The 12,200-nt window shown below is 42.1% G+C and overlaps 1 protein-coding gene across 3 annotated transcripts; it reads left to right on the forward strand.

The window, feature by feature from the left end:
• Window positions 1-1,833: 1,833 nt before the first annotated feature.
• LOC109885335 (uncharacterized) lies at window positions 1,834-6,688 on the forward strand. Of its 3 annotated transcripts, XM_020477185.2 has the most exons (6): window positions 1,835-2,381; window positions 2,685-2,794; window positions 2,976-3,047; window positions 3,469-3,606; window positions 5,737-5,998; window positions 6,037-6,688. In XM_020477185.2, exons 1-6 carry the CDS (start codon window positions 2,369-2,371, stop codon window positions 6,084-6,086), a joined length of 645 nt encoding a protein of 214 aa, XP_020332774.1. In that variant the 5' UTR covers window positions 1,835-2,368; the 3' UTR covers window positions 6,087-6,688. The 3 variants fall into 3 exon arrangements, with proteins under 3 accessions (XP_031643147.1, XP_020332774.1, XP_020332773.1); XM_020477184.2 differs by having other exon boundaries at window positions 5,737-6,688; XM_031787287.1 differs by lacking the exon at window positions 2,685-2,794 and having other exon boundaries at window positions 1,834-2,381; window positions 5,737-6,688.
• The last annotated feature ends 5,512 nt before the right edge of the window (window positions 6,689-12,200 follow it).

Consider the following 12,200-nt stretch of genomic DNA (forward strand, 5'->3'; position numbering starts at 1 on the left):
GGTTAGCATTTTATATCATACCCCCAAGAGATGCTAACCTCTCAACATTACAATAACATGAGAGGTTAGCATTTTATATCATACCCCCAAGACATGCTAACCTCTCACCATTACAATAACATGGGAGGTTAGCATTTTTGGGGTGTATGATATTTGTGCGTCTAACTTCCTCAATCATCATTATTTACAATTCATTCAGGATTATCCGTCCACATTAATTTAGAAGTGTTTAGAAACATATTATATTCTTATTTACAATGGAAGTGACTCAATGAGACAACATTATTATTTGCCATTCGTTTCTATTGGGCACAAAATAATCTGAAACACAACCAAAACAAACCACAAATGCATCCAACAAGATCGTTAAGTCACAAGCTTGTAATCATTGAATGCAAAGAATATGGGACCAAATACTAAACTTTTGACTACTTTAATACACATAAGGGAATTTGTCCCAATACTTTTGGTCCCCTAAAATGGGGGGACTATATACAAAAAGTGCTGTAATTTCTAAACAGTTCACCCGATATGGAGGAAAATACCCACAAGTTAAAGCTGACAGTCTGCGGGCCAGTGGGCTGGCCTTTAACCTCATAGTCATTGGATAATTTCAAATCCAAAGTGTTGGAGTATAGAGCCAAAAGAAAACATGCTTCACTGATCCAATAATTACGGAGTACACTGTATATACACTCTGGGTAGAAGCTCTTAGACACAGATCTAGGACCATCTTGTCCTTACCACATCCTAACCTGAACCATAAATGAAGAATATGCTAAACTGACCTGAGATCAGGGATCATCCTACTGCCCTATGCAGAGGACCAAGGTGATGGTGCCTCTGGGAGGCTGAAGAATGTTGGTCTGTTGGACTGCAGAACTCTGTCTTCCTTTTCCCTTTGGACCTCTAGAACATTCACTGTTTCTCTTGGCCCATGTTCAAAATGGAATTGATACAAGAAGTAGTACTACAACAAGGACTACGTAAAACCTGAACATGACAATGTACTAATTGATCTACTTCTGATCCCCACTCACTTTCTCAATAGTAGTTTGTCATAACAAAAATATCTGAGTAGCACTTGAAATAATAAACTAGTGTACCACAAATGAAAGTGCTATCAAAATGTGAGAAAGTATCTAAGTCTCCAAACTGTGGGATATTAAACTTTTCCATTTCAAATCAATGGACATTTTTTAGTTATTAATGTATTATTTTGTTTTGAGAAGCAACATCTGCTTCACGTCATGATTATTATTGACTTTGCACACTTGAATGACTTGCAGCTTATGTCAGTCAGTGTTGCAATCCTTTTAGCCACCCAAAAATACAAGATCATTCTTGATTTATGAGATCCTTGCCTTTACCTCCCTTCTCACCTCATTTGCTCACATTGTATATAGACTTGTTTATACTGTATTATTGACTGTATGTTTGTTTTACTCCATGTGAGTATTAGGTGAGTATTACTAACTGGCTCACTGGAGACAAGGAAGCAGGCACACGCTCAGGCACACATAGGGGGGATTGAAAACATATGGCATGACTTAAGCCTTCTGAGGACTCATTTGGATTGGGGGTGGGGGGTGAGGGAGAGAGACGAACTTTTGTGAGTGTAATATTTACTGTTTATTTTGTATTGTTTATTTGACCTTTGTTTATCTATTTCACTTGCTTTGGCAATGTTAACAGATGTTTCCCATGCCAATAAATCCCCTTTAATTTAATTTAATTGAATTGCATGGGAGAGGGGGCTTGGTCAGTCAATAGGGAGGTGAAATGACTGGTGGTGGGAGGGGCTGAGAGATTACAGGGAGCAGATATCAAGCACTTTCACTTTCAGGCTAGCCTCTGCCTGAGCTCACACAGACAGACTGCCCAGAGGGCGAGAGAGAGATAGTGGGTCTGTTTCTCTCACTCTGTCCATTAGCCATTTAAAGGGTGAGAAGAGAGTGAGGTCTGTAATATACTGGGTCAACAGGGGAGAGAGCGATAGAGAGAGAGAGACAGACAGACAGAGGGAGGGAGAAAGAAAGGGAAAGGCTGCAGCTTGACAAACTGGGAGGTGGGAAAATCCAAAGTGAGAGCACAGTGCAGATTGAATGAGAGAAGGGGGTGTGGAGATTTGGAAAGTACCAGGGAGACAAAAGGAGGAATTCTAAAAAAGGGGTCAACTAAGCTGGAGTCTCAACAGAAGAGGAAAAAGAAAAGACTCAGAGCTCTCTCTCTCTCTCTCTGTGTCACACACTTGACGGAACCGCTGAGGAAACTCTGCCTAGTCAGACCAGAGGATTTATTTCAGCTGCGTATTGCATGCTTTCAAACACAGAAATGGAGAAGTGGCCTTTCTCATGAAGATAAAAGGATGTTACGATCAGGTAAGAGAAATTCAGTGATGACATAAATTCAGAGTATGCAAAAGTTAATTGATTGATTTGTGGATTTGTATTTGTTTAATTCATTTGACAACATTACCATTGTACTGTAATTCATATAGTGGTTCTGTAATTTGGATTTGTAGTTAATTTGCTCAAACTATTAATTAAAGCAACAAGTTAACATGAAGTCATGATGTTTCTCATTAAGCATGTGGCTGGAACCACATGGGCAGGACACACATTTTCCATCCATTAACCTGCTGCATCTCTCTCTCTCTCTCTCTTTACTTCAATCTCTCACAGTTTTTCTGTTGCTATCAATATTGACACTCCAAGGTAGCGGATGTGATTACTTTTTGAGGGGGGTTGTCGATAATCTTCAAACCACCCTTAACTCAGACCACGCTGGATTTGTGAGTTGAACGTTGTGGCTATCTTTTTGTACCTGCATGCACCCTGAGTAATGACAGTGGTTTAAAAAAATATGCTTTCACTTCCTAGTGGTTACATTTTTTTAATCAATTCGATTTGTTGTCTATTGGCATAGATACTCTTGTGAATACTGTGATTCCTGAACCAGTTTTTTCCTCCAAGCGTAAGGTGTTCCCTAAAGACTATTGGATTTCCCACCACTACAATGTCAACCTGCTGTGCAACACTGATCCGGTGAGGCACCATCTATTGATTAAATGACACCATTTTAATAAATGATTTATTCTCGTGTTTTATACAAACATGTCACACTTAGAATATCTGCTATGTCTATCATTAAATCCTTAATTCTGATTCTCTGTTGAGTAATGCGGGAGGACCGGCTCGTGGTAATGGCTGGAGCGGTGTTTGTGGAATGGTATTAACCATTCGCTCCCTTCCAAACATTTTATGAGCCGTCCTCCCCTCCGCAGCCTCCACTGGTTCCAGTACTCTAAAGTCTAAATGTGTGTTGTTGTCAGCGTTACTGGGCAGGATAATCAATAACCTCTGATTAGCACAATGATGATCAGCTCTGTGTGGTGCTCCGTCTATTCAAATCATCAGCGTAACCTCTGTGTCTAAAATCCTGCTTCTGCCTCGGCTGCCCCTCCAGTGTTGTGTGTTCCGAGCTGCGACTGTTCTCTCTGACTCCTGGCTCCAGCTCCGCAGCCAGCTGTGGCCAGAGCACCAAAGCTTCGAATTCATCTCCAACCTTATACAAGCCCTGGGTGACAGGTATATGACAAAAGGGGTAGGTATAACTTTACCATGTCGTGGACATACTCTAGCCGCGGGAGGTTTAGGGCCGAGGGTGCAGCAACCCCCCCCCCCCCCCCCCCCCCATGTAACTTTTTCACTAGAGTCGTGCATTGGTCCTGTATTAGCGAAACAATATAGCCGTCTGTATTGCCGGAAAATCTTTCTTCTCCAAACTACTTTCCGAGGCTATGACTAGTAGTCTATATGAACTGTTTTGGATAGATAGTGTACTGTAGGTTGCCAGTGGGGGTGAACAAGTAGCAGCATGTACTCAAAAGAGACGGACACAGCAGCCTTAAACATTTTGGACTAAGTTATGTAAAACATAAAACAACTATGCCCTAGCAAATGCAACAAAACACTATAAAGATGCCATGTTGTTGTAGTAAAAAAAAAAAAGACAGAAAATGGTTAAAACCGGGGAGAATAACGTTTTTTCAAGCCTTAGCCAACCGTTCACATAACAACAGAATGCAGCACCCGACTGAAGAGAGAAGAGACAACAACAGCGCGCTCTGGAAAGAGAGTGGAAGGCAGGTTAGGTTGCAAGTTCATTTACAGCAGCGCATCCCCTGAACGATAACGACATGTAGGTGAGAAGCCTGACCACGGAGACGGGGGTGAGAAGGTGATGAAGTGTACTTCATGAGCTGTAACCGAAAAACAACTGGTGTTTGGAAAGTTTGAGGTGAGGGAGAAAGTGTGGTGAAACAAATATTTTTAGTATCTTGCTAACGTTAGCTGTATCGAATTACCCGTTAGCTAGCCAGGGAAATGTTGAGCAACATTAGCCAATTTAACTGATCAAATAATTGAGTTTATGGTGTGAAAATTAGCTGGCTAATGAAGTCAGACAACTACAACATCAGATGAGCTAACGTTAGTAACCTAACCAGTTACCAGTATTAACTGGTAACTTTATACGACTCATTGCCGTTCCTCAAGTTATAAAGCGTTAGTTGCTTACTGGACTCTGGTAATTTGAAACGTTATCGTTAACTAGAAAACGAACTATCTGTGAACTAATATTTTCCCTCTACAGTACAGTATGTGGTTAATTTTCAGAATGGGAGAATTAGGTGAAAATGAGGCGCTGCTTGTTAATTAAGCAGTTAGGTGGAGTTGAAGCTGGGCCTGGTTTAAACTGGATGTCACTATAGAGGTGAATGGAACACCACACACTTTCTCACATTTTCAATCCGGCGCCAGTGGATAAAAAGGGCTATGCCAGGTGTAGTACTCTGCCTGAAAGAGATCAATTATGCCAACAAAAGGTATCATGCTCTGCTGGCACATTGAAGAACAGATGTACTCAGGCAGAAAGTGTACAGTGTAATAATGTGCAGTGTAGCCCAAAGATATTGCTTTTGTTGTGTTGAATTTATCAGTAACACGTGTGAGTGAGTGGGGATTATTTAATTTTTTACTCAGTGAACGTTATTTTTGCACACATATAGCCTTGTGCACTGGATCAATGTCTACCATAGTGGCCGCTATAATAGAGCAAAAATAGAATGCCTGTTTGATTCTTTCTATTTGTACTAAATATGTTTGTTTTTTACCCAAGTGCAATATTTAGATGTGTGTGGTCACAAGCATTCTATTATAAAGGCTGTCATGGCTAATTGCAATATTAGTATATTGTTTTTTTCCTCAAGACTTGAGTGTCATTTGCAGTAAAGTAAATAACATTGTATTTCTTGCTTTACATTTTTTAGCTATGAGTTAGGTTCACTTTAACCACTTTTTTTATTTTGCACACAGTGACTGATCATGTAGATCTTATTATTTGTTGTTTAATTAGTTAAAACCTGCATTTCCCCCGAGCAGGGATTTTTTTGCATGTTTCAGGGAGGGGGGAAAGTTTCACCTTTTTGGGCCCTCACCAGTTTGCATCCCTGTTTTTTTTCCTGACCATGTTGCTTGACTATGCAATGACCGGTGCATCATTTTCCTGTTTAGGTCACCTATAATGTATGCAATGTATATCACAGAGGTTAACTCCCCAGAGAACTGGCTATCAATCAATGACAGTGCTTGCACTGTATGTTTGTTTAATAACAACTCCTCTCCTCCCTTATCCCCCTTTCCTCTCCTCCCTTATCACATCCCTCTCTCACAGAGATTTGAGGATCCTGACCCTTCAGTTCTTCCCTCTGTCTCCTCCTCTCCAGAGGAACTTCTCAACTTCACTTCATCTGTTTTCTCCAAATGGCTGGAGCTGGAGTGCTCAACCCCGGTGGACACTTGTCCCTTCCCCACTCTGGCCTCTCCTACTGGGGAGGAAGAAAGGGCAGCTCTGGAAAGCAAACAAGTGAGGTTATTAACCACACGAGCAGTTCACATGGAGAATGAAGGGGAAATAGGGATGAGGTTACACACACCTCCACCAACCAATAGGAGCCCACCATCCAAAGGTGGGCTCCTATTAGTTCTTTCTGGGTCTTTTTTTTTAAACCTTTATTTAACTAGGCAAGTCAATTAAGAACAAATTCTTATTTACAATGACGGCCTACATTGGAGCCTCCTGTTATGTGGACTGCCTGGATGCTACTGTAGAGCGGTTGCTAAAGTTACTGAAGTGGATCTCTAATGGCGCACACAAAATGGTTTGGAGCACTTGTTGGCTTTTTCTTCTCAATCTGTCCATTTTAGCTGTTCTAATGCAGTAAGCTTTGTCAATCAAGTGACTGACATGCACACTTAATTGTTGCACTGAATGTACAACTGCAGTCAAGATTATGTATAGAATAACAACCTTTTAATTTACTGTCTGCACACCAGAGTTCTATTATCGCCATAAGAAACCATTACGTACCTATACAACATAGCCATATGTATAAAAAGCCATATTCTATGCAAGCTAACTAAACACTAACAAGTGTTTTATATTGAGCAAGATACAGAACATAAATTATTGTCCAATATTTCTGATCAAATTCATATGATGTTTATTTACAATGCAGTGGAATTTGAATATTTGTTTGTTTGTTGGTCTTCAATTAATGTTTTTTTTTTCTTCTATGAACTTTTGTACATACTGCATCTTGTAAATAAAAATCATGCAGCTGTTATGAGTTTCTCTGATGTAGTCTTGTGTAGAGATCTCCGAGTGCTGACTGTTACCAACCCCAGTGTGTGGAGTATTTTGCAATTGCTGCAGAGCTGCGCTGCTGTCTGATTCTCAACAGCTCTCCTTTTTCTTTCTGTCTCCTACAGGAAGACTTCTGTCATAAGTAAGTTGTAGTTCAATAGAATATTTATGTCTGCAGCTACTGGGTAGGCCTACAACTGAGCCAAATCACTCACATTAATTACACACATCAGCTATATGTACAGTGGGGCAAACAAGTATTTAGTCAGCCACCAATTGTGCAAGTTCTCCCACTTAAAAAGATGAGAGAGGCCTGTAATTTTCATCATAGGTACACTTCAACTATGACAGACAAAATGAGAAAAAAAAATCCAGAAAATCACATTGTAGGATTTTTAATGAATTAATTTGCAAATTATGGTGGAAAATAAGTATTTGGTCAAGAACAAAAGTTTATCTCAATACTTTGTTATATACCCTTTGTTGGCAATGACAGAGGTCAAACGTTTTCTGTAAGTCTTCACAAGGTTTTCACACACTGTTGCTGGTATTTTGGCCCATTCCTCCATGCAGATCTCCTCTAGAGCAGTGATGTTTTGGGGCTGTTGCTGGGCAACACAGACTTTCAACTCCCTCCAAAGATATTCTATGGGGTTGAGATCTGGAGACTGGCTAGGCCACTCCAGGACCTTGAAATGCTTCTTACGAAGCCACTCCTTCGTTGCCCGGGCGGTGTGTTTGGGATCATTGTTATGCTGAAAGACCCAGCCACGTTTCATCTTCAATGCCCTTGCAGATGGAAGGAGGTTTTCACTCAAAATCTCACGACCCATTCATTCTTTCCTTTACACGGATCAGTCGTCCTGGTCCCTTTGCAGAAAAACATATTTCCACCCCCATGCTTCACAGTAGGTACGGTGTTCTTTGGATGCAACTCAGCATTCTTTGTCCTCCAAACACGACAAGTTGAGTTTTTACCAAAAAGTTCTATTTTGGTTTCATCTGACCATATGACATTCTCCCAATCTTCTTCTGGATCATCCAAATGCTCTCTAGCAAACTTCAGACGGGCCTGGACATGTACTGTCTTAAGCAGGGGGACACGTCTGGCACTGCAGGATATGAGTCCCTGGCGGCGTAGTGTGTTACTGATGATAAGCTTTGTTACTTTGGTCCCAGCTCTCTGCAGGTCATTCACTAGGTCCCCCCGTGTGGTTCTTGGACTTTTGCTCATCGTTCTTGTGATCATTTTGACCCCACGGGGTGAAATCTTGCGTGGAGCCCCAGATCGAGGGAGATTATCAGTGGTCTTGTATGTCTTCCATTTCCTAATAATTGCTCCCACAGTTGATTTCTTCAAACCAAGCTGATTACCTATTGCAGATTCAGTCTTCCCAGGCTGGTGCAGGTCTACAATTTGGTTTCTGGTGTCCTTTGACAGCTCTTTGGTCTTGGCCATAGTGGAGTTTGGAGTGTGACTGTTTGAGGTTGTGGACAGGTGTCTTTTATACTGATAACAAGTTCAAACAGGTGCCATTAATACAGGTAACGAGTGGAGGACAGAGCAGCCTCTTAAAGAAGAAGTTACAGGCCTGTGAGAGCCAGAAATCTTGCTTGTTTGTAGGTGACCAAATACTTATTTTCCACCATAATTTGCAAATTAATTAATTAAAAATCCTACAAATGTGCTTTTCTGGATATTTTTTTCTCATTTTGTCTGTCATAGTTGAAGTGTACCTATGATGAAAATTTACAGGCCTCTCTCATCTTTAAGTGGGAGAACTTGCACAATTGGTGGCTGACAATACTTTTTTGCCCCACTGTATGTATGCCAATACATGCACACACACACTTTAGACAGAACACTTGCAAAATCTTTGACACAAAAAGAAGGGGCCCCTTTTTTCCTGCTGTTTAAGACAACTTCCATTAAACGCAGCCAGGTGCTTTCTTTAATGCACACAAACTTTTAAAAAACAAGGCTCAGAGACTAACAACAATACCCCCAAGGCATGTCTCACATCCTTTTGTAAATGGAGAGGTAGCAGAATGAGCATCAGCCTTTCTGAGAAACTATGCTAAACCTCTGCAGACACAGTTGATAGAGTAATGGTGAAGGTGTAAACTCTGCAGTAGAAAGCCTAAACAGTATATTTGACCTTTCAGCTTCCCTATCAAATCTAAAAATGTCAATCGGACAACCTCCTAGAAGCTGAAGTGAAATGTCTACTATTTGCTGATGATCTGGTACCCTTCTGTACCCAGCCAAGGAGGACCTACAGCAGTACCTACAGTGCCTTGCGAAAGTATTCGGCCCCCTTGAACTTTGCGACCTTTTGCCACATTTCAGGCTTCAAACATAAAGATATAAAACAATTTTTTTTGTGAAGAATCAACAACAAGTGGGACACAATCATGAAGTGGAACGACATTTATTGGATATTTCAAACTTTTTTAACAAATCAAAAACTGAAAAATTGGGCGTGCTAAATTATTCAGCCCCCTTAAGTTAATACTTTGTAGCACCACCTTTTGCTGCGAGTACAGCTGTAAGTCGCTTGGGGTATGTCTCTATCAGTTTTGCACATCGAGAGACTGACATTTTTTCTCATTCCTCCTTGCAAAACAGCTCGAGCTCAGTGAGGTTGGATGGAGAGCATTTGTGAACAGCAGTTTTCAGTTCTTTCCACAGATTCTCGATTTAATTCAGGTCTGGACTTTGACTTGGCCATTCTAACACCTGGATATGTTTATTTTTGAACCATTCCATTGTAGATTTTGCTTTATGTTTTGGATCATTGTCTTGTTGGAAGACAAATCTCTGTCCCAGTCTCAGGTCTTTTGCAGACTCCATCAGGTTTTCTTCCAGAATGGTCCTGTATTTGGCTCCATCCATCTTCCCATCAATTTTAACCATCTTCCCTGTCCCTGCTGAAGAAAAGCAGGCCCAAACCATGATGCTGCCACCACCATGTTTGACAGTGGGGATGGTGTGTTCAGGGTAATGAGCTGTGTTGCTTTTACGCCAAACATAACGTTTTGCATTGTTGCCAAAAAGTTCAATTTTGTTTTCATCTGACCAGAGCACCTTCTTCCACATGTTTGGTGTGTCTCCCAGGTGGCTTGTGGCAAACTTTAAACTACACTTTTTATGGATATCTTTAAGAAATGGCTTTCTTCTTGCCACTCTTCCATAAAGGCCAGATTTGTGCAATATACGACTGATTGTTGTCCTATGGACAGAGTCTCCCACCTCAGCTGTAGATCTCTGCAGTTCATCCAGAGTGATCATGGGCCTCTTGGCTGCATCTCTGATCAGTCTTCTCCTTGTATGAGCTGAAAGTTTAGAGGGACGGCCAGGTCTTGGTAGATTTGCAGTGGTACTCCTTCCATTTCAATATTATCGCTTGCACAGTGCTCCTTGGGATGTGTAAAGCTTGGGAAATCTTTTTGTATCCAAATCCGGCTTTAAACTTCTTCACAACAGTATCTCGGACCTGCCTGGTGTGTTCCTTGTTCTTCATGATGCTCTCTGTGCTTTTAACGGACCTCTGAGACTATCACAGTGCAGGTGCATTTATACGGAGACTTGATTACACACAGGTGGATTGTATTTATCATCATTAGTCATTTAGGTCAACATTGGATCATTCAGAGATCCTCACTGAACTTCTGGAGAGAGTTTGCTGCACTGAAAGTAAAGGGGCTGAATAATTTTGCACGCCCAATTTTTCAGTTTTTGATTTGTTAAAAGAGTTTGAAATATCCAATAAATGTCGTTCCACTTCATGATTGTGTCCCACTTGTTGTTGATTCTTCACAAAAAAATACAGTTTTATATCTTTATGTTTGAAGCCTGAAATGTGGCAGAAGGTCGCAAAGTTAAAGGGGGCCGAATACTTTCTCAAGGCACTGTAGATCTTCTACACAGATCCTGTCAGACCTGGGCCCTGGCCTCCCGAGTGGCGCAGTGGTATAAACTGTGCCACTAGAGATCCTGGTTAGAGTCCAAGCTCTGTCGCAGTTGGCCACGACCAGGAGACCCATTGGGCGGCGCACAATTGGCCCAGCATCGTCCGGGTTAGGGGATGTTTGGCCGGCAGGGACGTTCTTGCCCCATTGCGCACTACCGACTCCTGTGGCGGGCCGGGCGCAATGCACGCTGACACAGTTGCCAGGTGTTTCCTCTGTCACATTTGTGCGGCTGGCTTCTGGTTTAAGCGGCCGTTGTGTCAAGAAGCTGGGTTGTGTTTCGGATGACGCACGGCTCTCGACCTCCGCCTCTCCCGATGTGAAAAGACTAACTACCAATTGGATACCACGAAATTGGGGAGAAAAGGGGTTAAAAAAAGAAAGACTTGGGCCTTGACAGTAAATTTCAGTAAAACAAAAATAATGGTGTTTAAATTAAGGTCCAGTTGCCAGGACCAGAAATACATATTCCATCTAGACACTGTTGCCCAAGAGCAAACAAAAAACTATACCTACCTCGGCCTAAACATCAGCACCACAGGTAACTTCCACAAAGCTGTGAATGATCTGAGAGACAAGGCAAGAAGGGTCTTGTACGCCATCAAAATAACATACAATTCGACATCCCATTTATGATCAAGCTAAAAAAAAATGTAACCTTTCAGGTCTGGAGACCAAGGCGATGGAGGGGTATATTGAGGACTCTCTCACTGCAGGAATATGCGTCCATCTTCCTCCACCGCCGTCGCAGGGTTCTTCTTTATGGAGAAGAAGGACAAGATCTGGTGTCCGAGTATCGACTACCGGGGTCTCAATGACATTATGGTTAAAAACCGTTACCTGCTACCACTCATCTCTTCAGATTTCGAGCCTCTCCGGGGGGCGATCATCTTCTCCAAGTTGGACCTTCGGAACGCCTACCATCTGGTTCAGCTACGGGAAGGAGATGAGTGGAAGACTGCCTTTAACATGGCTAGCGGGCACTATAAGTACCTGGTGATGCCATTTGGACTGACCAACTCTCACGCAGTGTTCCAGACCCTGGTCCGTGATGTGCTCCGAGACATGTTGTGAACCGTCTATCTCGACGACATCCTCATTTATTCCCGGTCAGCTCAAGAGCACGTCCTCCATGTCCGACAGGTCCTCCAGCGTCTCCTGGAGAACCAGCTTTTCGTGAAAGCGGAGAAATGTGAGTTCCATCGCTCCACCATCTCCTTCCTAGGATACATCATCACTGCAGGGAATATTCAGATGGACCCTGACAAGGTGAGAGCGGTAGAAGATTGGCCTCAACCCACATCCAGAGTGCAGCCGCAACATTGACAAAACGCTGATAGGCTTGACGAGACAAGATGAACTGGCAACAGACAAACAGAGAATACATGTATAAATGCACCGGGAAGATGGGTGACACCCGGAGGGGGGCACAAAGACACGTGTTGGGGAATAATCAGAATTAGTTGGTAACATAGGTAAGATGTTTTATATTCATCATATGTTTGTAAGTTACTTCTCAT

Source organism: Oncorhynchus kisutch, linkage group LG13 (assembly GCF_002021735.2).
Source record: "Oncorhynchus kisutch isolate 150728-3 linkage group LG13, Okis_V2, whole genome shotgun sequence".
Classification (NCBI taxonomy): domain Eukaryota; kingdom Metazoa; phylum Chordata; class Actinopteri; order Salmoniformes; family Salmonidae; genus Oncorhynchus; species Oncorhynchus kisutch.

Coding starts and splice junctions, on each gene's coding strand:
- LOC109885335 (XM_020477184.2), top strand. Junction 3,048..3,468: donor TGCTGTGCAACACTGATCCG/GTGAGGCACCAT, acceptor CTGCCCCTCCAG/TGTTGTGTGTTCCGAGCTGC. Junction 3,607..5,736: donor ACAGGTATATGACAAAAGGG/GTAGGTATAACT, acceptor CCTCTCTCACAG/AGATTTGAGGATCCTGACCC.